This window comes from Mytilus galloprovincialis, chromosome 14 (assembly GCF_965363235.1).
Source record: "Mytilus galloprovincialis chromosome 14, xbMytGall1.hap1.1, whole genome shotgun sequence".
NCBI lineage: Eukaryota > Metazoa > Mollusca > Bivalvia > Mytilida > Mytilidae > Mytilus > Mytilus galloprovincialis.
Window position 1 is genome coordinate 50716289 of NC_134851.1, and position 21821 is coordinate 50738109.

General features: G+C 31.5%; 1 protein-coding gene across 1 annotated transcript; it reads right to left on the reverse strand.

Moving 5' to 3' along the window:
- Positions 1-1481: 1481 nt before the first annotated feature.
- LOC143059564 (angio-associated migratory cell protein-like) lies at positions 1482-20553 on the reverse strand. The gene is made up of 11 exons (XM_076233083.1): positions 20361-20553; positions 18803-18919; positions 18182-18301; positions 16324-16463; positions 15796-15940; positions 9441-9527; positions 7030-7145; positions 5778-5854; positions 4514-4604; positions 2655-2809; positions 1482-1600 (listed from the first exon to the last, which is right to left on the reverse strand). Exons 1-11 carry the CDS (start codon positions 20497-20499, stop codon positions 1525-1527), a joined length of 1263 nt encoding a protein of 420 aa, XP_076089198.1. The 5' UTR covers positions 20500-20553; the 3' UTR covers positions 1482-1524.
- Between the last annotated feature and the right edge of the window lie 1268 nt (positions 20554-21821).

The window sequence follows — 21821 nt, forward strand, 5'->3', positions numbered from 1 at the left end:
ATTTAGATAAAGCATATCAAATAAGCCCAAGAATTTAATTTTTGTTAAAATCAAACTTAGTTTAATTTTGGACCCTTTGGACCTTAATGTAGACCAATTTGAAAACTGGACCAAAAATTAAGAATCTACATACAGAGTTAGATTTGGTATATCAAAGAACCCCATTTATTCAATTTTTGATGAAATCAAACAAAGTTTAATTTTGGACCCCCATTTGGACCAACTTGAAAACTGGCCCAATAATCAAGAATCTAAGTACATTTTTAGATTCAGCATATCAAAGAACCTAACTGATTCATTTTTTGTCAAAATCAAACTAAGTTTAATTTTGGACCCTTTGGACCTTAATGTAGACCAATTTGAAAACGGGACCAAAAGTTAAGAATCTACATACACAGTCATGACAGTTAGATTCGGCATATCAAAGAACCCCAATTATTCAATTTTGATGAAATCAAACAAAGTTTAATTTTGGACCCTTTGGGCCCCTTATTCTGTTGGGACCAAAACTCCCAAAATCAATACCAACCTTCCTTTTATGGTCATAAACCTTGTGTTTAAATTTCATAGATTTCTATTTACTTATACTAACGTTATGGTGCGAAAACCAAGAAAAATGCTTATTTGGGTCCCTTTTTGGCCCCTAATTCCTAAACTGTTGGGACCTAAACTCCCAAAATCAATACCAACCTTCCTTTTGTAGTCATTAACATTGTGTTTAAATTTCATTGATTTCTATTTACTTAAACTAAAGTTATTGTGCGAAAACCAAGAATAATGCTTATTTGGGCCCTTTTTTGGCCCCTAATTCCTAAACTGTTGAAACCAAAACTCCCAAAATCAATCCCAACCGTTCTTTTGTGGTCATAAACCTTGTGTCAAAATTTCATAGATTTCTATTAACTTAAACTAAAGTTATAGTGCGAAAACCAAGAAAATGCTTATTTGGGCCCTTTTTGGCCCCTAATTCCTAAAATGTTAGGACCAAAACTCCCAAAATCAATACCAACCTTCCTTTTGTGGTAATAAACCTTGTGTTAAAATTTCATAGATTTCCATTCACTTTTACTAAAGTTAGAGTGCGAAAACTAAAAGTATTCGGACGACGACGACGACGACGCTGACGTCAACGTGATAGCAATATACGACGAAAAATTTTGCGGTCGTATAAAAAGACATCTAACAGGTCAACAACAGACAAGTGTCCATACAATATGACAAGTTCTATATTGTACAGAGTCATCCTAATTGTGGAGCAGGATCTGCTTACCCTTCCGGAGCACCTGAGATCACCCCTAGTTTTTGGTGGGGTTCGTGTTGTTTATTCTTTATTTTTCTATGTTGCGTCATGTGTACTATTGTTTGTCTGTTTGTCTTTTTCATTTTTAACCATGGCGTTGTCAGTTTATTTTAGATTTCTGAGTTTGACTGTCCCTTTGGTATCTTTCGTCCCTCTCTTTTAATGATATGATGAACACATATTAACTTTTTTCCTTTATTTACATTAAAACATTACAAATGTCATTATCTGTCTGGTGTGTGTAAGGAGAACACTCGAGCTGTTTTGTCTTCTGATACAGATACCAATGTGTTTCCATCACTGTAAAGAAAGTAGTTCCATTCTTTAACATAATTACTTCAAAGGAAAAAGTAAATCTCAAGAGCTCAAATAAAGACTCAGATATCATTTTCTTATATCATATGCAGTTATTTGTTAGTGTGAACGAAATTTTTTTAAATTAGTGCTGCTTAAATTTTTTTTGTTCACTTTGTAGAAAAGAAGCTTGACTAATATCTTTATCTTGAATCACAAGTTGACTAAAAATTTTTTATCAATGTTGAAGAAAATATTAAGCTCTAAAATTTAAGGATGTGACATACAATTTTGGATTAGATGGGGTCAAGTCATTTAGAGAAATGTCTAAAGTTCAATGAATGCACTGAAAACACAATTAACAAGCATTTTTTAAAGCATTGTTCTCTACCAATCTTTTGTTTGTTGTGGACATTGTTGTATTTTTTTTTTGGCCATGATGTTGGCTGTTTATCTACAAAGTATTTTTTTCTATTTCTGGCTATTTCTTATAGATGTACTTTCAAGTATTATGATTTTTTATTCCTTTTCTTTCAAGAATAAAAATATTTAAGATTTGAATGCTTCTTTTTGTAAATCTATTGGGGTGTAAAAGCAGTGACATTTTTGAAAATTGTATGCATGGCTAATGGTTTTACAACAGTATAAAATTACTAAAAGAAGTATTCAATACTTGTTATTACATTTTTTGTATTAGATCATGAAAACATGATTTCTATCAAATTTTTCTATAATTTACCTGTGCACTTTTTTGTGGAAGCTTACATTATGTCATTATGAATGTTACATTTCATTTGGAAATAAAGGTTGATTTCAGAATGATGCAAGATTACTGTTAGCTATAAATCAATATAACGTAATATAATAAAACATATATGTAATGTTTTTATAAATGATAATGTGAACAGCAAGGTTCGTCAATGATGTTGAATGGTTGAACTCATTTTTTTAGTATGAAACCTCGATTTTATAATTTTAACCTGAAGATTTTTTGTGTGTGTGTGGATCATCAATATCAAATGTTCCATCTTAATTACTTCAGTAATGGTTATTGCTTTACCTTGAAATATCAAAATCTAAGATGGCATCTTGGTGTCCCGCCCACTGTGTAACACACTGTCCATTCCTTGAATCCCATAATCTTAACACTCCATCTAAACACGCTGTATAAATCAATGGGGAAATGGCATCCCATTTTAACTTCACTATACCAGCCTAAAACAAAGAATATGTTCAACCATTAAAGCCTGTTTTTTTTTAATGGTTAAATTTCTTGAATAATGCAGCCCCTCCCTGTGATCAACTCTCTCGGGACCTGAACACTTTATATGATTAAAATGTGTACTGAATCCAGGGTTTTGATTGGCGCTCTTTGTCATCGAGAGCCAACCAGATGATAGCTCAAATTTAAGGTTATACAGAAAATCCTGAGCTATTTTTAAACAATTGATTTACAACCTCATCATTCATCATGCCTTCAGGTATTCATTGTGCTGCTTTAGAGCAGGAAAAAAAGATTTAAGGTGGTACCCAACACTTTCAATAAAATTAATTTGGCTCGTTTAATTTTCATAAAATTTTGTCAAAGTATTTACTTTGAGACTTCAATAAAAATATAAAAATTTAAACATTTTTGAACAAACCGTTTTGTCAGAAAAATTACACTGGTTATATAGCAGTTTGTCAAACACCAATTTTGATCATTGAGAAGCTTAATATTCCCTTTACAACACAACGTAATTAAAACGTTCAGCAGTTATCTCCCTGCAGTGTTAAGTACCACCTTAATTATTCCATTTGAAGGGGAAATGGCATATTTTATAGCAGCCAAAAAGATGATTTAAATTTCATATTACATAAAGACAGATTGTGTATATATGAATATAATTATACATTTATCATAAATGGATGATGTTGTTGTTTTTTTGTTTAAACCTTTAACATCAATTTAAAAGTTTTTATCCTGCAATATCAAATGACATTTTCATGAATTTGAGTAAATCAATCAGAATACATCTATTATAAATACCATCTCAGTGAAATTGACCCTGTAACATTCTGTACTTGTCTGTCCCAGGTCTGTAATTTAGTTGCTGTATGTTTGTTTTTTTCAATTATTGGTTTTCGTACATGAAACAGACCGTTAGTTTTCTCGTTTTAATTGTTTCAACTTTGTAATTTCAAGCTTTTCATAGTGGGATGGTTTTTTCTCATTGTTGGTAGCCATACATTGTCCGTGTTATCTATAGTTGTTAATTCTACATTATTTTGTATCTGACCGAGAGATGTCTCATTGGCAATCATACCATACTTATTTTCATATTTTCTCTCATTTTCAATAGTGTATTACTTCCCTTTGAATATAAATATTATGTCAGGGGCTCTTTTCACCAAAAATCTTAAAGGGGAACTAGCTACGAGATATATAAAAAATCTAATATATCTTTTTTGTTGCTCAATCATTAATGAAAAGCAAATAGTGAAATAATAATTCGTTTTTAGCAGCCAGTATGGTTCAATTTTGTCGAAATTATAAAAAAAACATTGATTATGAATTTTTCACTTGCAATTGAATAATTTGACCTCATTTAATCTGCATTCATGTGAACTTCAATTTAACCACTTAGTTTGAGATAGATAACACGTGAATTGTATGTGTAAAGTGTGTAAAGTTATTTAAAGGAAAAGAATGTCAACATTGAAAGTGAAACAAAAGAAAATCATTTTGATATGCCAGTGTCCTGTTTATTATTTATTTTAGACTTTTAACAGTTTGGATAATTGTTTTACTTTGTTATAAACCAAATATGAGAATTTGATTAAAATCGGTGAACATGAATTTGACTAAAATTAGTTTTAAGTTATACTGAAATGTTTATGACTTACGAGATAAGATTTTTAGTGAATAAAGTGCCTTACCTCATGTGGACAAACATTTCTTGCTGTCTGTGTTGGTACATCCCAGATACACAATGTGCCTAATAAAGTGCCAGTTGCTGCATAATTTTGTCTGCAAAAACAGGAATAAATCATTTTCTTAAGCTTGTTTTGACATGTTTGTTTTTTTATATCAAGATCAGAGAATATCAATTGACCTATATTTATAGGTTTCATAATGAGTGAGAATTAGATATCGATTGATATCAACTCGAGCCTATGGCGAGTTTATTATTATTGAAATTAAATAACGAGAGTTGATATCAAGCGATATCTAATTCTCACAAGTTGTTAAACCTATTTCTCTTATGGCAAAAAGTTGTATGTGCGTGGCCTATTTGTTGCGAGTTGTGTTGCTACGGCCGTTTTTCTTTGCAACGCGTACTGATCTTTCTCTTATGGTTGGGGCCTGTTATCTAATTTGTAACAAGTGTATTGACACGTTTTTCTACAATAATTAACAAATAACTCACTTGTTGCGCCTTAAAATCTTCTTTTTATCAAATTTTATTACATTCTGAAGCGGCACAGAAGCCAGAAAACGCCCGGTGTTTATGTATGACACCGGAAGCATACCTATGACGTCACGTAGTGTAGGGACCAAAGAAGATAACATCTTTTCGCGGAATTTTCTTTAATGAAGATTTTACACTGAAATTGTGATTGAAATTTAATTATGAACTTGTTTTGCATTAGAATAGAGATAACTGTTTTATATTTGAAGCTTTGCGGACGTCCATCGGTAAAGCAGACGAAAATCGCGAAAAGAAGAAGTAAACAATCAGTTGTCAAGAAAAAAAGTAGTCCCGGCATGACCTTTTCCAGTGAATAATGACCTGATCAACGGCCAATGAAAATATTGGAAATTTACGAGATAAGCCAATCAAATTAATGTAACTTTGATATCACTTTTTCATATCACACTCCGTACGGTGTGATACGAAAAATATCTATTCACGTGGGAGTTAGATAACAGGCCCCAACCATAAGAGAATTAAATATATCCCTGTCCCTGATAAAAGACCATGCAATATTGTAATAATTAAATATAGAAGTTATATGTAAATTTTTAAAGGTTTAGTTCCTTCTCTTAACATATCCAAAACATATATTGCAACTGCATCATCACTGAGCTGATAACCAAATCATTTTGGTCAGCATAATGTGCAGAAATTTTTTATTGGAAAAAATATTTAAGATCTATGCAGTACAGTTATTTTTTGGGAAGTTTTCTCTGTAAACTTACATTTTAGAAAATCCACATGTTTCCACAGAGTTTTCATCTGTTGATTCTTTATTCTTACAATCTAATGATCCTAGGAACTACAAAATGAAACAAAACGTAAAAATATTTGTAAGGCTTCCGCAGAACCCAGTGTCTCGCCTACTTTTGCTGTAAATTGCAGGATCAACAAAAATGAGGGAAAAAATCAATAAAAATATTCCGCTTGATACCATGTTTGGATTGTAGGAAGCTTCTGTCCAAGTTTGGTAAAAAATCCTGGATAGTTTATGAATCTAATAAATGTTTTAAAAACTTTAACTGCAGACTGGATGTAATGTTAACTGGAAGAAAAACTATGTCCATTTATAAGTAAAATACAGATATACAGGTACAAAATATTAACAAAATTTCCTTCTAGATACTAGCATAATCATAAACAAGCTTCTGTCTTAGTTTGGTACAAATAAAAAATAGTATAAGAAAGTTATCAAAATTTTTTAAAATTTAACCACAGAGTGAATGTGTTGTTTCCTGGCAGAAAAAAGTCCATTTAAAGTAAAATATGGAAAAAATGGATGTGTCATTTTACAAAATTTACTTCTGGATACTATCTTATGATCATAAACAAGCTTCTGTCCAAGTTTGGTATAAACCAAGGATAGTTTAAGAAAGTTATTAAAATTTTAAAAACTACAACCACAGAGTGATGTAATGTTTTCCCGCAGAAAAACTAAGTGCATTTATAAGTAAAATACGGAAAAAATGGAATTTTATTTTCACAAAATTTACTTCTGGATACTATCTTATGATCATAAACAAGCTTCTGTCCAAGTTTGGTAGAAATCCAGTATGGTTTAAGAAAGTTATTAAAATTTCAAAAACTTTAACCACAGAGTGAATATTTGTGGACGACGCCGCCGCCGACGATGGAATGTAGGATCGCTTAGTCTCGCTTTTTCGACTAAAGTCGAAGGCTCGACAAAAACATGTAAATAAGGTAAATGAATTTGAAGAAAAATGCAAAATAACAGATACATTATAATACTTTGAATGTTTCAAATTTAACTGACTCTTACAATGAGATAGATTCAAATTCTAGTTTCTGCCATTGCTAATATCTGTTTACAAACTGTGATCTAAATTTATTCTGATATGACATTCATCTTTCACTTTGTGAACAACACTGTGATATAATTCTCGATATATCTATATACTTTTAGCGCAGACTCTGAGATAAAATATACCTCCCATAATATTTAAATGTGCACAATACCTTGCCTGTATTAGCATTGTACAGCCTACTGGTTACATCTGTTGATCCAGTCATAATTCTAGCGTTGTCATGGTGACAATCCATACAAACTACAGAGGACCCATGTCCTTCCCGACCTTTAAAATATTAATTGTCTTACACATTAAGTAGAAATTGTGATGGCATGAAAAATTATACCAATAATCATACTTTATGTATCATAAGTTACTCAAATCTTATCATTTAATTCCTTTAGTTGATTCTGATCTTTTGGGCGAGTGCTCATTGTCAACAGAATGATATTTGAATCAAGATATTGATTTAGAAATAAAGGAAGATTTTGAACATGTTCATGTATTTGCTGTTTCTCTGTTGAGAATACTTAATCCAGAAGACACAGACTGGGTGGCTCAGTATTTGGATGACACAGTTAGCAAAATTGACATATTTTCTTTGGACTGTTAACTTTGACTGTTTGGAGCTACATGATGTAAAAGTGAAAATTTGAATATTTTTAGCTTAGATGTTGTGAGGTACCCATGGGTGATGCCTAACACTTAACAAATACTAAGTAATCTACAGCCTGATTTCCATTACAATATTGGGTCCATTTGGTATCAGAATAATTTAAATTTAAATTTCAATCCTCATATCTATGATTAGTTTATTCAAACTTATCAAATGTATTTCTTGTGCTTATTTGGATCTATATTGTGTTGCTTATCCAGACTTTTTTCTATGCTAAAACCAAGTAACATTTTCAGATTTTTCATTCAAAATGCAGCTCAATTTCTCTTCTTGGCTAATACAAATTCATTGACTGGCTAGAACACCAGTATTGAAAACCAAATCTGAAGTATCCAACAACCAATCATTTGATTTCCATCGAAGTATAACAATGGTTGGTTTTCTAGTTAATATATTACATACTGTGAAAGTACAGTCGAACCTCGTTGTGTCGAAAACTCGGATGAGTCGAAGTAATTTCTTGGTCCCGGCATAATTCCTGTTTGATCAATGCATTTTAACCTCTGATGAGTCGAACTTGGATGATTCAAATTCTCGGTTAAGTCGAGGTAATTCTTAAGTCCCGTCGATGTAAAACATGTATAAACATGCATCTAGTTTACAGAAATCACATATTGGTATTTCATAAATTTCAAATATATGACGTCACACTCGACCTCGGATGAGTCGAATACTTTCGTCTGGTCCCTTCGACTTCGACACAACGAGGTTTGACTGTACTTTAATTCGTGGGTGTCAATTTTCGTGGTTTGAACAATATTTATATGTTTGTGGGTTTTTAAATTCTTGGATTTTAGTTTTCAAAAAAAAATAATTGAAAAATTAAAGCCTTTAGAAACGAAGGTTACAAATAGTCTGGATTGAAGGAAATTGCAAAGTAAACATGTAAATTGCAGTGATAACACTAATTAACCCATGATAAAGTGATCAACAGATAAAGACCATCAAAGTTGTTAATTAGGCCATAAACATGTCGCCTAAAGAATACAGTAACATAAACAAATGCTTTAAACGTATCTTGAATTGTCAAATAATTCTTATCAAAATCAATTACTCATATGTACGAGAAGTATGAGGATGTAAAATCAACACTTCATCATACTAACATATCAATACCGGAAATCTGACTTTCATCGATCAAAAATATTTTTTATGAGAATTAAAAGATCAAAAGTTTTACAGTGTAGGTTATTAAAGATAAAATAGGTATAATCCTGCATGCGGTTGTAGTTCTGTGACTGCTATTAAAGTATTCTCAGATTTGGTGTTATTCAATATATTCTCTAGATCATATCAGTAGTCAAACCTACCGATAAGGGGATCTTTCAATGTCTTGATTTGAACAATGGTTGTTTTATTTTGTTCGACACTTAAATTCTTGGATAAAGTCATCCACGAAAACCATGAAAATTTGTACCCGACGAATAAAAGTACTTTCACAGTAAATAACTCAAAATAACATGAATATAACTAAATCCACTGCTATAAATTCAAAACCAAACAAGACTGGTCATGAGCAATCATTCTATAAATATAAACTGGACTTAATACTATCAAATCAGGATTGAGACTTGAAGAGGTAAGTATCATTCCTGTTTCTGTAATCCATGGGGTATTTTACAATCATTTAAAACCCCTTGCACATTGTGCTGCACAAGTAACTGTAATTTCTAAAGGCTATCTGACTTTAATATCAGTCTCAGTATTTTCTTTTAACTTTAAAATCCCATAGTATTGTCAAGGCCCTTTTGGGTTTTAATGCACTCAAACATTTGATAGTTTTTGGTTTTCCAAATTTATGGTCCCCAGCATATCAAATGGTTATTCCAGAAAAATGGAAGGAAATCATTACTTTTAATTTTTACAATATTTGCCAAAAATGGAAATTTCTTTTCTCCACTCACCTGGATTAAAACTGTGCAATGTGTTTACGTCTTTTAAATCCCAAATCTTGACTAGACCATTGTCATAACCAACACAAAGTCTTTTACCTAAAAACACATTTTTTTTTCTAAATTATATTCATACTGCAACTGTATCATTTGTAAATTTGAACTAAAATGATGAAACAAACATTTATAAAGTATAATCACTTATCGAATTAAGGGCAACAGTCCTTTTGCACCAATTACTGATTTTCAGGGGTATCATTTGCACCAAATTTTGTTTTTTAAATGTATCAATTGATTCAATATTCGGAACTCATTTGCGCCAATTTACCTGTACACATATCTATCATAAGTATTAATGATTAGTATATATTTATTCTTATTTTGGCTTTAAAAGTATCATATGTTCGGAGATATTTCACCATGAAGATGCACCATTTTTGGCGCAAACGGATTTCTCCCAAATTAAAGACTAAAACTATGTTTCTAAACATTGCAAAAGTAAAACAGTTATCTGTCACATAAAAACATAAAAGTTTTAGTCTCTCTAAGGATATTCAACAAAGGACACTCTCCATCATTGAAGATGAGAATAGAATTGATGACAAAGGACACTCTCCATCATTGAAGATAAGAATAGAATTGATGACAAAGGACACTCTCCATCATTGAAGATAAGAATAGAATTCATCATTGAAGATAAGAATAGAATTGATGACAAAGGACACTCTCCATCATTGAAGATGAGAATAGAATTGATGACAAAGGACACTCTCCATCATTGAAGATAAGAATAGAATTCATCATTGAAGATAAGAATAGAATTGATGACAAAGGACACTCTCCATCATTGAAGATGAGAATAGAATTGATGACAAAGGACACTCTCCATCATTGAAGATAAGAATAGAATTCATGACAAAGGACACTCTCCATCATTGAAGATTAGAATAGAATTCATGACAAAGGACACTCTCCATCATTGAAGATAAGAATAGAATTGATGACAAAGGACACTCTCCATCATTGAAGATGAGAATAGAATTGATGACAAAGGACACTCTCCATCATTGAAGATAAGAATAGAATTCATCATTGAAGATAAGAATAGAATTGATGACAAAGGACACTCTCCATCATTGAAGATGAGAATAGAATTGATGACAAAGGACACTCTCCATCATTGAAGATAAGAATAGAATTCATCATTGAAGATAAGAATAGAATTGATGACAAAGGACACTCTCCATCATTGAAGATGAGAATAGAATTGATGACAAAGGACACTCTCCATCATTGAAGATAATAATAGAATTGATGACAAAGGACACTCTCCATCATTGAAGATGAGAATAGAATTCATGACAAAAATCTCTGTTTTGTTGATCTTGTATTGCTGATCATTCAGTATGTTCAGGTTCTCTCTAGCTTCTTTACTTTTTTGCTCAAAACACACATAAGAGGGTTTAAAAAATCATCTTTAAAGGGAATCACTCCTACAACTATATTGAAAAAAAAATGACTTAGTAGATCTTGCCTTGCTGATCAATTTGAAATTTAAAGTGTCTATTTATCTATTTCCATGACATAAGAAAAATCAAATTAGAAACTATTATGAAATACACAATTTTCACAAAATAGGTAAAAATTATTACATTGGTGAATTAATATGATACAGTACATTTAGAGACTTACTACGACGATAGTCGGACTTCTTACATGTCCGTCATCTCATCTCGGACATTTCGGACATATGTCCGACAGTCATAAATCAATTATTTGTCAGGTACAGCTACCTACATGACCCCTTTCATCCTTAACCGACACTAAAGACCAGCACGTGTTAATCGATCTGTTACGGTTGAACGCTTTTTATCTACCTGTGTAAACCAGGAAATGGTTTTTAAACATGATCATTATTTTATTCTGATGTAATTGACGGAAAATGATATAGATGTATTGTACAATGTAGCTTTATTACAATATATTTTAGTTTTGTCGTGTGAGATAATTTGTTTTTCTTTTTTTTCTGTTGGTAACACTTTTAATTGTTTTCCATCTTGATTTTTTTTATATATAATTTGTACTTTTTAACTTCATGAACTAAATGTACTTAATGTCTTTTTACGTTTTATACCAATAATAAAGTCGATTTTGTTTTGCCTATTAATATTTTGGAAAGAACACAATAAATTATGTCCATGAAGTCTATTATTCATGAATAAGCCACACTCTATTAACTATAACCGTGGGAAAATTACGGCAATAAATATATTAAGAATTCGACATATTTATGCCAATTAAAAACTTAAGACGATTTAAAAACATTACTTTCGTGGTCTATAAATCTTTTGCTGGTCCTTGAATTTTACGATTGCATACCATGCATATATTATAATAAAACCAAGGTGTTCAATTGACACAAGTTGTCGATTCCCACACAATTAATTTTATGACCGGATGTAGAACAGAAACATCGTAGTATTGTAATCCTATAATAAATAGGTCAATTTATTTTCATACAATGTGTACCGGTAATGTTTTGGAATTATGCTTCTGATCAAAATAATAGTTATATTGATAAGTTGTACATGTTTTGTATCGTTTTCTTTGTAGATTAAAAAGCAGAATTTAATTGGTCTTTTTGTATTTTTTTTCTTCTTCTCGGAATTACAAGGTTGTGTGAATAATTTTATTTTGGTTTTCGTTTCAATTGATTCAAAATGTAGAATGGTAAGAGTATGGATGAGAATATGATTTTTTCGGGCACCAAAATTCGTAATCAAAACCAACGGAAAAACCGTAATTGTCAACACCAACATTAAAGAGATTAAAACTTGTCCTGAATATACAAAACTTGCCACTGGACGTCAAACAATCATCTATCATTTAACAAAGTCTATATTTTATCAACTAGATTAATACGATGTATGGTTGTATCATAATTTATTTTACCTCAAAAATTCAAATATTTAATCAACAATATTAAAATATTAAGATAACACAATAAAAAATCATCAATTGTCATCAATACACAAATGTCATTTACTTCTTCTGTTGGATGGGACGACGTAGAAACTGGTTGATTTTCTCAATCACCATAGCGGTGTATGCTGAATCTAAAGTCACACTTGGATAGAATGCAGTTACATATCGTCGTAGATATTGTTTTCTGGTGTCGTCTAGTGGTCTTTTATTCAACTTTCCACCGCCTCTATAGGAAAAATACACCCTAAGATTGTCTGCAGTAAAGAGTTCTTGAAACAAATACTTTAATAACGAAACGGCAAAAGCTCCAGGTGTGGTCGAGCTGCTTGCTGCTTGGTTTAGGTCATTTTCTGACAGACGAACTCCCTCTGGAATGTCCGCGAATAGGTGCATGGGTACGGATCTTACTGTTGTGGGTGCTGTTGGAGTTGTAAGAAATAAAGGCATGACTGGTGCAATAGAAGGAGTAACTGGTGTATCTGGTCTTTCATCTCTAGTAGGAGTATCAAAGTCTGGGAGCTGGCGTTGGTGGAAAGTTGGAGTTCTTGGCGTAGTTGGAGTAGGAGGTGCAGTCAAACGGAATGATTGCTGTCTTTGCATGGCCACCAGGTAGTCGATTTTCTGATTTTGCGAAAGAATAATACGTTCCATCTCTGTCTGCCTTGCGTTGTATATTTCCAACTGTTTATAAATAGCGGCCAGAGTTTTCTGTATAGTAAATGCAGTTGGTTCTGCTTCTGTTGGAGTAGGTGTTGGTACAATTGGTGAAGTTGGAGTAGGTGTTGGTACAATTGGTGAAGTTGGTGACGGCGCTTCTAGGTGCAACGGCAGTTGTGGAGAGATGGAGGGTGAACGATAGGCATATGGATCGTGAATGCCTTCTTCCATACTGAGTAAAACGGCCTCTTGTCTGGGTTTCTTTGATGTAGTGGTTTTAGGCATTTTTTTTCTTTTGCGTATAACATATGGTGACGCTACTGGTGATGCTACTGGTGATGCTACTGGTGATTGCGGCGATGAAGAAGTTGGAGAAGTTACTTCTGAGTTTTCTGTCTCTTTGGTTTTCATCTGGAGATATTCACCAGTATCTATAACTTCTGCAGATTCAGGGGAACTGGTACTGTTCCCGTACATCACTGGGTATCTACTGCCTACTCTTACACGACCTTCGGTCATAATCTTAATTCTTGGACAGGTATAACGAATACCATCATCATATTTTACTAAGAAGTGAGAATACTCTCGTGTAGCGGCTCTGGATGACATTGTTAAACTAATACAGCTGATCGTTTGAGCGGTCATATTTATACTTAAATGATAATTTATGATATCAACTCATGTGTTAAAACAACATTCTTTGAAGATAAGATTGATCAAAACAGCTTTTCAATTGAATTTATTTTTAACAATGTACCCAGCTTGTGTGATTACGCTTAAACCAGTTGATATTCGGAATAAAAAAAAATAATAGGGCAAACAATGGTATTAACGGATTAAACATTGATTTTGATTAAACCTGGCTTCTTCCTTAATTGGTTATACATAATTTGATTGAATTAATTACCACATAAATTATATTTCATTCAAAATTTAATATTTTTTACTATTAATTTTTTGTCTTTTTAAGAAAAATACGTAATTATCTAATTATTCAACAAAAAGTAAATTAAGAAAATAGCAATTACAATATTGTGTGGTTATTTTTCTGCATGTAAATTTCAATAAAATAAATTGTTTATTTAATGGAAAATAAAAATAATAAAGTTATACTATGAAATTATAAATGAACGCCAAATATTTTATATTAAAGTCAATTAAAATAGATAAATGAAAGGTAAATTCAAATCAATAAGATTATTATTTTCTTTATTATACATATTTTATATGTGTCAGGTAAACCCCCAAAGGCAATTGTCAGTTGTGATGTCGACATGTGTATTCAAAAATACAAATGTGGGACCACGATATTAACCCTTCTACAGTACATACATGGACCCCTTACAATTAACATGTCATTTTAGAATGACTTTATAAAAAGCTCCTAAAAATATTTGCATCAGTACAGTTCAATATTGCGTTTGTCAGTTTTAAATTATTTTATTAATTTTATACAACTCATATATAAACATGACGACATACAATCAATTTCTTGTCATTAAATAACATTTCATATTATAAGTATTCTATAACAAGTCCGTGAATTACGGCTTATCAGGTGCAAATCAAAATTTAATCATGCATTACAATCTAATGTTCGATTGTCGGAAACGTAAATTTTTTGACACGATGCAAACAAATTCGTAATTATATAATTAAATTAAATTAATCAGTAATAATTATTAATTCATAAAATGAACTTGACCTCATTCATTTTATAAAAGATGTTTTCTAGCTGACAACAATTTACAAAATCCTGCCGACAGCACGAGCTAATATTGGCGGTAAAATACTCAACGGTAAACACTAGTTATATCAATGGGTCCGATTGCCAGGGTCAAATAAGTGTATTGATTGATGAAAACCTAAAATGATAAGGCTCTTACGGGTATGGAGATGTGGGAATTAATTTTTTTTACAACATATTTATTTCCCCGATTTTGAAAAATGATTCAGTTAGTAGGATTGAACAATTTGGATGTGTATTTAAAATGTTTCTTTTTTAGAAATTTTTTATGCATTCACAAAAAATAATTATCCTTTTCTGTTTATTCAGCCGTAAATTCTTTCATAAAATGGTTCCGCTGATCTAGGTCAAATTCCAGTGATTGACATGAGAAAATAAACGCAGAGGCTCTTACGGGGAATATGAAATCGGAAAAAAAATTAGTTTAAAGTTTAAAACTGATTAATTTCCAAAGTTTTCAGTGAATAACAATTGTTTTGTACATGACTTATATCTAGCATGATGAAATATCTAACTAAGCTGAAATAAACAATTTCAATGTTCATATTTTAGCTAATAAGTAAAAACTGAAATATTTTTTATCCGTAATTTCATTCATTAAAACGGTGAAATATGTTACAGGATGTTATCGTTCATTAATCTATAAAATGTACAGGTAAGATTACAAATTTATCAATCACAGCTACAGATTAATTTACGACCTTCCAACAAGGTATTACACAGGTACATCACTGCAGGGGTAATTACAGTCCGGCGGATGTCCGACTTGTCTGTCTTCTTGTCTCATTGGGACATATATAGGAGCAAGACTTAAAATGTACTGTATTTGTACACTTTGAATTCTTTGATAAGTTAAACCATAAATATTTTTCTTCGTTTGAATCCTTTGATTAGTTATACTATAAATGTTGTTGAACTGTCAGCTACATGTGTGAGTTTTTATCATCTCTTGCATCAATATACATTTATTTAACCTACCATCTGGTAAAATGTTTCCACAATTTGCTGTACATCCAGGTCCTTGAAATGTTTTACAATCACCACTTGGCACCTTCCACATCCAAACATCTCCATCAGTAGTCCCCAACAACAAGACATTAGCAACAGGGTGCCATTGTAACCACTGAAATACAAGTATTCATAAATGTTTAACAAAATGTTATCTTAACTTTAAACCTTAACACAGGAATTCAGTTTGTCACAAAAATAAAATACAAAAAAAAAACCACAATGTTGTAATACCAAGTTTTGTTTTAAACTTACTCTTTAGACCATTATGCAAGTCTTCTCAATTATTTATATTTTTTATCAGGGATCTTTAGTGGGTATAAATTTTACTTGCAATCATAGCCAACCAAGTAAAAACTTATATATGTCCATATTAACCAAACCCTGATTGTCATGGTAATAAATCTGTCATAAGGTATTGCATAAAATCCATATGGCCATCCAAGTATGAACAGTTTTCATGACCAAGACTAAGAAATGGTGATGACTTTTACTTACTTCTGTATCAGAACACTCAAATGACCAGACTTCTTTCTTAGTTTCTATGTCATATACTCTGATGACACCACTTAAGTCAGCCATGGCTACCATACTACCATCAGGACTAAATCCAACACATGTTACAGAATCCTTAAAACCTAAAAAGTAAACATGGTATAAAAATATTTTCTGCTATATTTTGAAATGTGATATATGTAATTATATAACATCATTGTAAATCTAAGATATAGATTTAGCCACCTTTAAACAATTGGCATCATAATAGAAATCACACCATAAGGCCACACTTAAAAATATTTTGGTTTGCCTGAACACTACCCAACATGGAGACAGTGGGTAGTGTGGCTAGGCATTTTCTTTATTTTTCGGCAAAGAGAAATTTAAGTATCAGATGATGTTTAAAAGTCTTCATGGCTATCTGAATAAAAAAAATTTATAACTGGACAATAAAAGATTTTGAGTAGGCATCTATTTTTTGGGTAAGTAGGGTTAGGGCAAACAAACCTATTCTTTTTTATGGCCTAAGTGATACTAAAAATTGTAATAAATTACAAACAAAGAAGAAAAAATGAAAAGCTATATTAAGCCAGATAAATATACAAGTATTAAAGGTGAGAAATACCAACAATATATGTATGACCATAACATACTCATCTAATTTTATGTTTCAAAATGAAAAACTTTTCTCAAATGTTTCAATGCTGCATGGATGTTTCTATCTTCAATTTTTGTGATAAAACATACAGTTATCAATATACTAGTGAGCACTGAAGGGTGAAGATTGCATTCTTTTTGCAACCGAAATAAAACTTAATCATTGCATTGTATCAGGCATTGATGTAGTTGGTTCAATTATAATTATAGCCAAAGAAAGGTAACTCAAATTCAACAAAAACTTGAACCCTTTCACCGATTGCTGCCCAGACAGAAGATACTCTGAGACAATGGCTTTCCTGGCTACTATTACTAAAGTGGGAGATCTTCATAATAAATGTCAATAAAAACTTGTTTGTAGTTATTTGTGTATTTATTTCATTCACTAACACTATGTTCACAGTTTAGTTCATGTTTTGATAATTTTTTCCTCATAAAATATTAAAATTTTCGGCATTATCTAGGTGAAATTCTCAAAATTCTGCTGCTATTTGACCCCAAATCGTAATTTTTTAATCCAAAACGGCAAAATTTTGAAAATTTTATGAGGATGAACAAATCCCTCACACTGAACGATGTCCATTAAAAGTGTTTTGTACATAAAACAACATTTTATGTCAAAAAAGTATACTAGTTTGGCTTCAATTCTACCATATTCTTTCAAAAAAAAATGTTCCCTTATTTCAAATTCTTGTAAATTCCTTAAATTTCCTCAGATTTTGACACGGTTTTCAACAAACGGAAGCGCCATGTTTACACTTTCATCCGGGTATTCATCAAAAAAAGATAACCAATGTCTGCACTGTTCTGAGCGGGAAATATAAAACAGGTATTCTGATCCCGGTAAAATGGGACTCATCGTCAGCTGTCTGAAGCGTAAATCCCTGTAAACCGGGACTCATCGGCGAAAGGGTTAACAGTGAAATGCTTGATTTTTTTAGAACAGATACAAGATTTGTTACATTTTATTACTTAAATATCTGAGTAAATATTTGGTTGAAAAATTCATGTTTAGGATGAACTGAATGGTGTGTTTATTTTCTTCTCAAAATTATTGATACAATCTGGAAAACTGATAACTTTCACTGATAACTTTCACAAATTGAAAGGTTTCCAATGATTACCAAATCATCTCCCACCTTACAGCAACATTCAAAACTCTCCTTAGTCCTGAACAGACAAATATTCTAACATTACATACCATTACATTCCATAATCTGTTCTCCAGTATTGGCTGACCAAACAAACCCTCGATCATCTTGTCCACCAGTAACTACAAGATTACTTGACTTCTTATCAACAGACACAGTAAATACAGCATCTTCAAGTAAAATAATGAATTCAAGGATATATATCCAATAGACGACAACTAAAGTGTAATTTAACAAATTAACAAAAGGAAATTTAGAGGTCAGCATACAATATTCATTATTCAATATAACACTTGCAAAATATGACAGATGTGTACAGTGTGTCAAGCTCTTAACTGATCAGAGTCAATTTTGTTATAATATATATATACAAATTATCATTTATGTACTTATCTTATGTTCTTCTTCATTACTTTCTTTGTTTTTTCCAGCATTGGTAAGTGTGTTTATTTTAATTTCATTATGTAAAACTTCCTGTTTCAGTTTGTAATGATAAAACACATTGCAATTGGATGAGCAACACTTAGTCAAGTCACCTTAACTACAAATGTACATAAATTTCTCCAACATTTACAGGAATCCACCCTTTAAAAAAATTTGTTGTGCACCAAAAATCTGAGATATGTCTTTTTAAAGATTGATTTGTCAGCTAACATGGCTAAAGAAATTACCTGTATGTTGCTTAAACACAAAAGAAGAGCTGTCAATCAAGCCATCTGCCCCACCTTCTTCTCCAACCTCTTCATCACCATCTTCAATATCGATACTGTCTAAGTTCTCTAAAAGTCCTGAAATAACATAACGGTTACAAAACTGGAAATTAAGAAGACAAGATAATGTCATTTTTTACTGTAAATAAAAATATTTAAATTTTTCGTGTGAAATAAAGATAACAGCTACCAGTACAAATGTATATCCTTTTCAAATAATATGTGTTTTTTCTATTTTTGATAAATTTGAACTATAAACAAATTGACGAAGAGTTTCCAACCATACATATTGCGTAACCAACATATGCTATCAATTCTTCAATCTCAATCTGTCTGTTTAACTCTTTCATATGTTATATATTTTTCATAAAATTCTTCTCACTTTAAGTTTGAAACCACTATGTTTTATATGTGCTTTGAATATTTTAACATTGATAATATTTATAATTCTGAAGGAGATATTTTGATACATTTCTTAAACAATAAACAGTTAACTATTAGAAAATAAACTGCTCCCCAGAGCACAGCTGGAAACAACTGAAGAGGTCCAACCCTGAGAGCAAAAATGGACAAAATATTCAGCTTGATACAGTTCTGAATTTGATTTCTAATAATATATTTGACACATTATATGTTTCTGACACTGAATAAATGTAGTCAAAGTACTTGAAATTGGTTATACATGTATGATTTGAATTTATACAGCTGTGTGCTCACAGTTTGGTTCATAAAATACAACCATGAATCTGATAACAATTAATGTTAATGATTTCAAAGGCAGAAATTGACGATTTTTCCGTGATTAAAACGGCAGGGCGCCCGAGGTATGGCAGAAAAGAAGCACAGGCGTCAATAAAAAGGGCAGGCAGTGCCCTGTTCAAACTTTTTAACTAGAACACTGTAACTGATGGACCGACAACTGTACACCATAATATGTCCCGTAAACTGTAGAAATCCAAACCTTTGACCTTTGACACATTGTACTAATGAACTCAAAATCGTTCAAACTTTTTTTTGTCATGTTTTGAATTCCTGCATTTGCGCAGAATGCAGAAATCTACTTCCTTCTTCCAGTCTTGTTGTCTTGAGACTTTGAGTAGTTTAGTAAAATATAGGAACTCAAGGAACACAATACCAATATTTCATTTTTAATCTTTAATATGAATTGATGTTTCTTTGTTTACATTGAACATGACGTCATAACTAAAATAACGTCACAAGTAAAATCCCTAACAACAGACCAAAAATCGGAAACGTTACGGTATTTCTGTTTCTTTTTTTAACAAATATATTATTTTACCAAAAAAATAATTCATACAGACTTCGTCCCCTTTCACAGGTAATGCCTGCGTCATATTATTTGTTTTGGTCCGTCGTCGTTTTTTTTTTCCATTGCGTTTCTATTTTCCGACTTACAAGTTTCGTATACCAGAAGGAAGGTGTGACACTGACAGCAACACATCAAATAGTGAAAATACAACATGATTAATGATTAAATTAAAATCTTCATCTACTTTACCGTCTCCTTCGTTGATTTCAATTATTTCCACTATTTCATCTTCGTCAAATTCGAAGTCTGCATCACCAGTATCATCCACATTTTCGTTCTCCATCTCTTTTTTACATACAATAAATTTTAAATCTTTAATTAAAAGCATGCACGTGTTCTTTATTTTGACATTTCTGTCAAGTAAAATGCAAAATTTTCTTCTATATTATAGAGGATTCTACGTTTAAAAAAACATTGAAAAGACCCAGACTAGAACTTTAAGTCAGAGTCATTTTTATGGTTTAAACTTCGCTAAAAAGCATTGAGCTGTGAACAACTAATATTACATTGACGATTACGAAATCTAACAGATTCTATTTACAAAATGGGTTTCAAGCTAACTCACAACCGCAAAATTATCGTAGCATGGTAAGTTGGATTTCAGTGTTGTATAATCTAAATTTTTATTTAAAACTATTGATAAGGATGATAAAAAATCCCCCGAAAAAATACCAAGGTCAATAAATGAGAAGTTCCAACCTCCTGCCCAGAGGTTTTTTTTTTCTACAGATAATACAGTAAAATAATTTTACAATGCTTCTTAATTTAATAATGTTGCAATTGAAAAGAATTTCATAAAAATAATAAAGGGATATGCATTGTAGAATAACAATTGTTACAAACATTCTATATACAGATATATGCTTATGTAATTTTTGCAATTTCCTGAATACCTTTCCCATGTAAAAACAGGTAGGTATCAGGTTCGTTCGCGACCAATACACCTTCGCACCCTACACGTTCGCACCTCGCACGTTCGCACCCAAGGTCCGTTCGCACCCAATTTTAATTCAAATTCCAGTTGAATAATTGAAAAATCATGATTGTTTTAAAATAAATTGCTTTGGTGTAAATACTGAATGTATTTAGCTTGGTATGAGTAAAACATTGAAGATTTAAAATGAAAACCACAAAAGATAATTGTTTAAACAGCTTGCGCCCTTTGATCTGAAACAATGAAACAATAAAATATAGCAATACACTATTATAACCAAAACATGATAAAATTTATTCAGCACACAAAAAAAACCGTAGTCAGAATCTCACTTTATTTTGAAATAAGTCAATGAAACAAAGTTATAGCAATAAACTAACCAAAACATGATTAAGAGTTATTCAACACAAAGTAAAATATTGACAGAATCCCACTTTATTTAGAAAGGATTATCATTTTTTTAACAATACACTATCCAAAACTTGATTAAGATTTATTCAACACAAAAAAAAAATGCTGTCTTACTTTATTTTGAGACAATGACAACAAAATAATATACTTGTACGAATACAATTGCCAAACCTTGATTACAGAGTTATTAAAAACAAAACCAATTAAAATTGGGTCGAACATGCATACATGTTACGTATGATGTAGGTTGTGAATGGACTTTGGGTGCGAACATGTAGGGTGCGAAAGTGAAAGGGAGCGAAAAC

Excerpts from the sequence above, each read along its gene's own strand:
- LOC143059564 (XM_076233083.1), bottom strand. The coding sequence starts at position 20,499 with ATGCTTTTAATTAAAGATTTAAAATTTATTGTATGTAAAAAAGAGATG. Across the intron at positions 18,920-20,360 it reads TGAAATCAACGAAGGAGACG|GACTTTTAGAGAACTTAGAC; the intron begins GTAAAGTAGATG and ends ATGTTATTTCAG. Across the intron at positions 2,810-4,513 it reads GAAATGTTTGTCCACATGAG|GCTGGTATAGTGAAGTTAAA; the intron begins GTAAGGCACTTT and ends TCTTTGTTTTAG.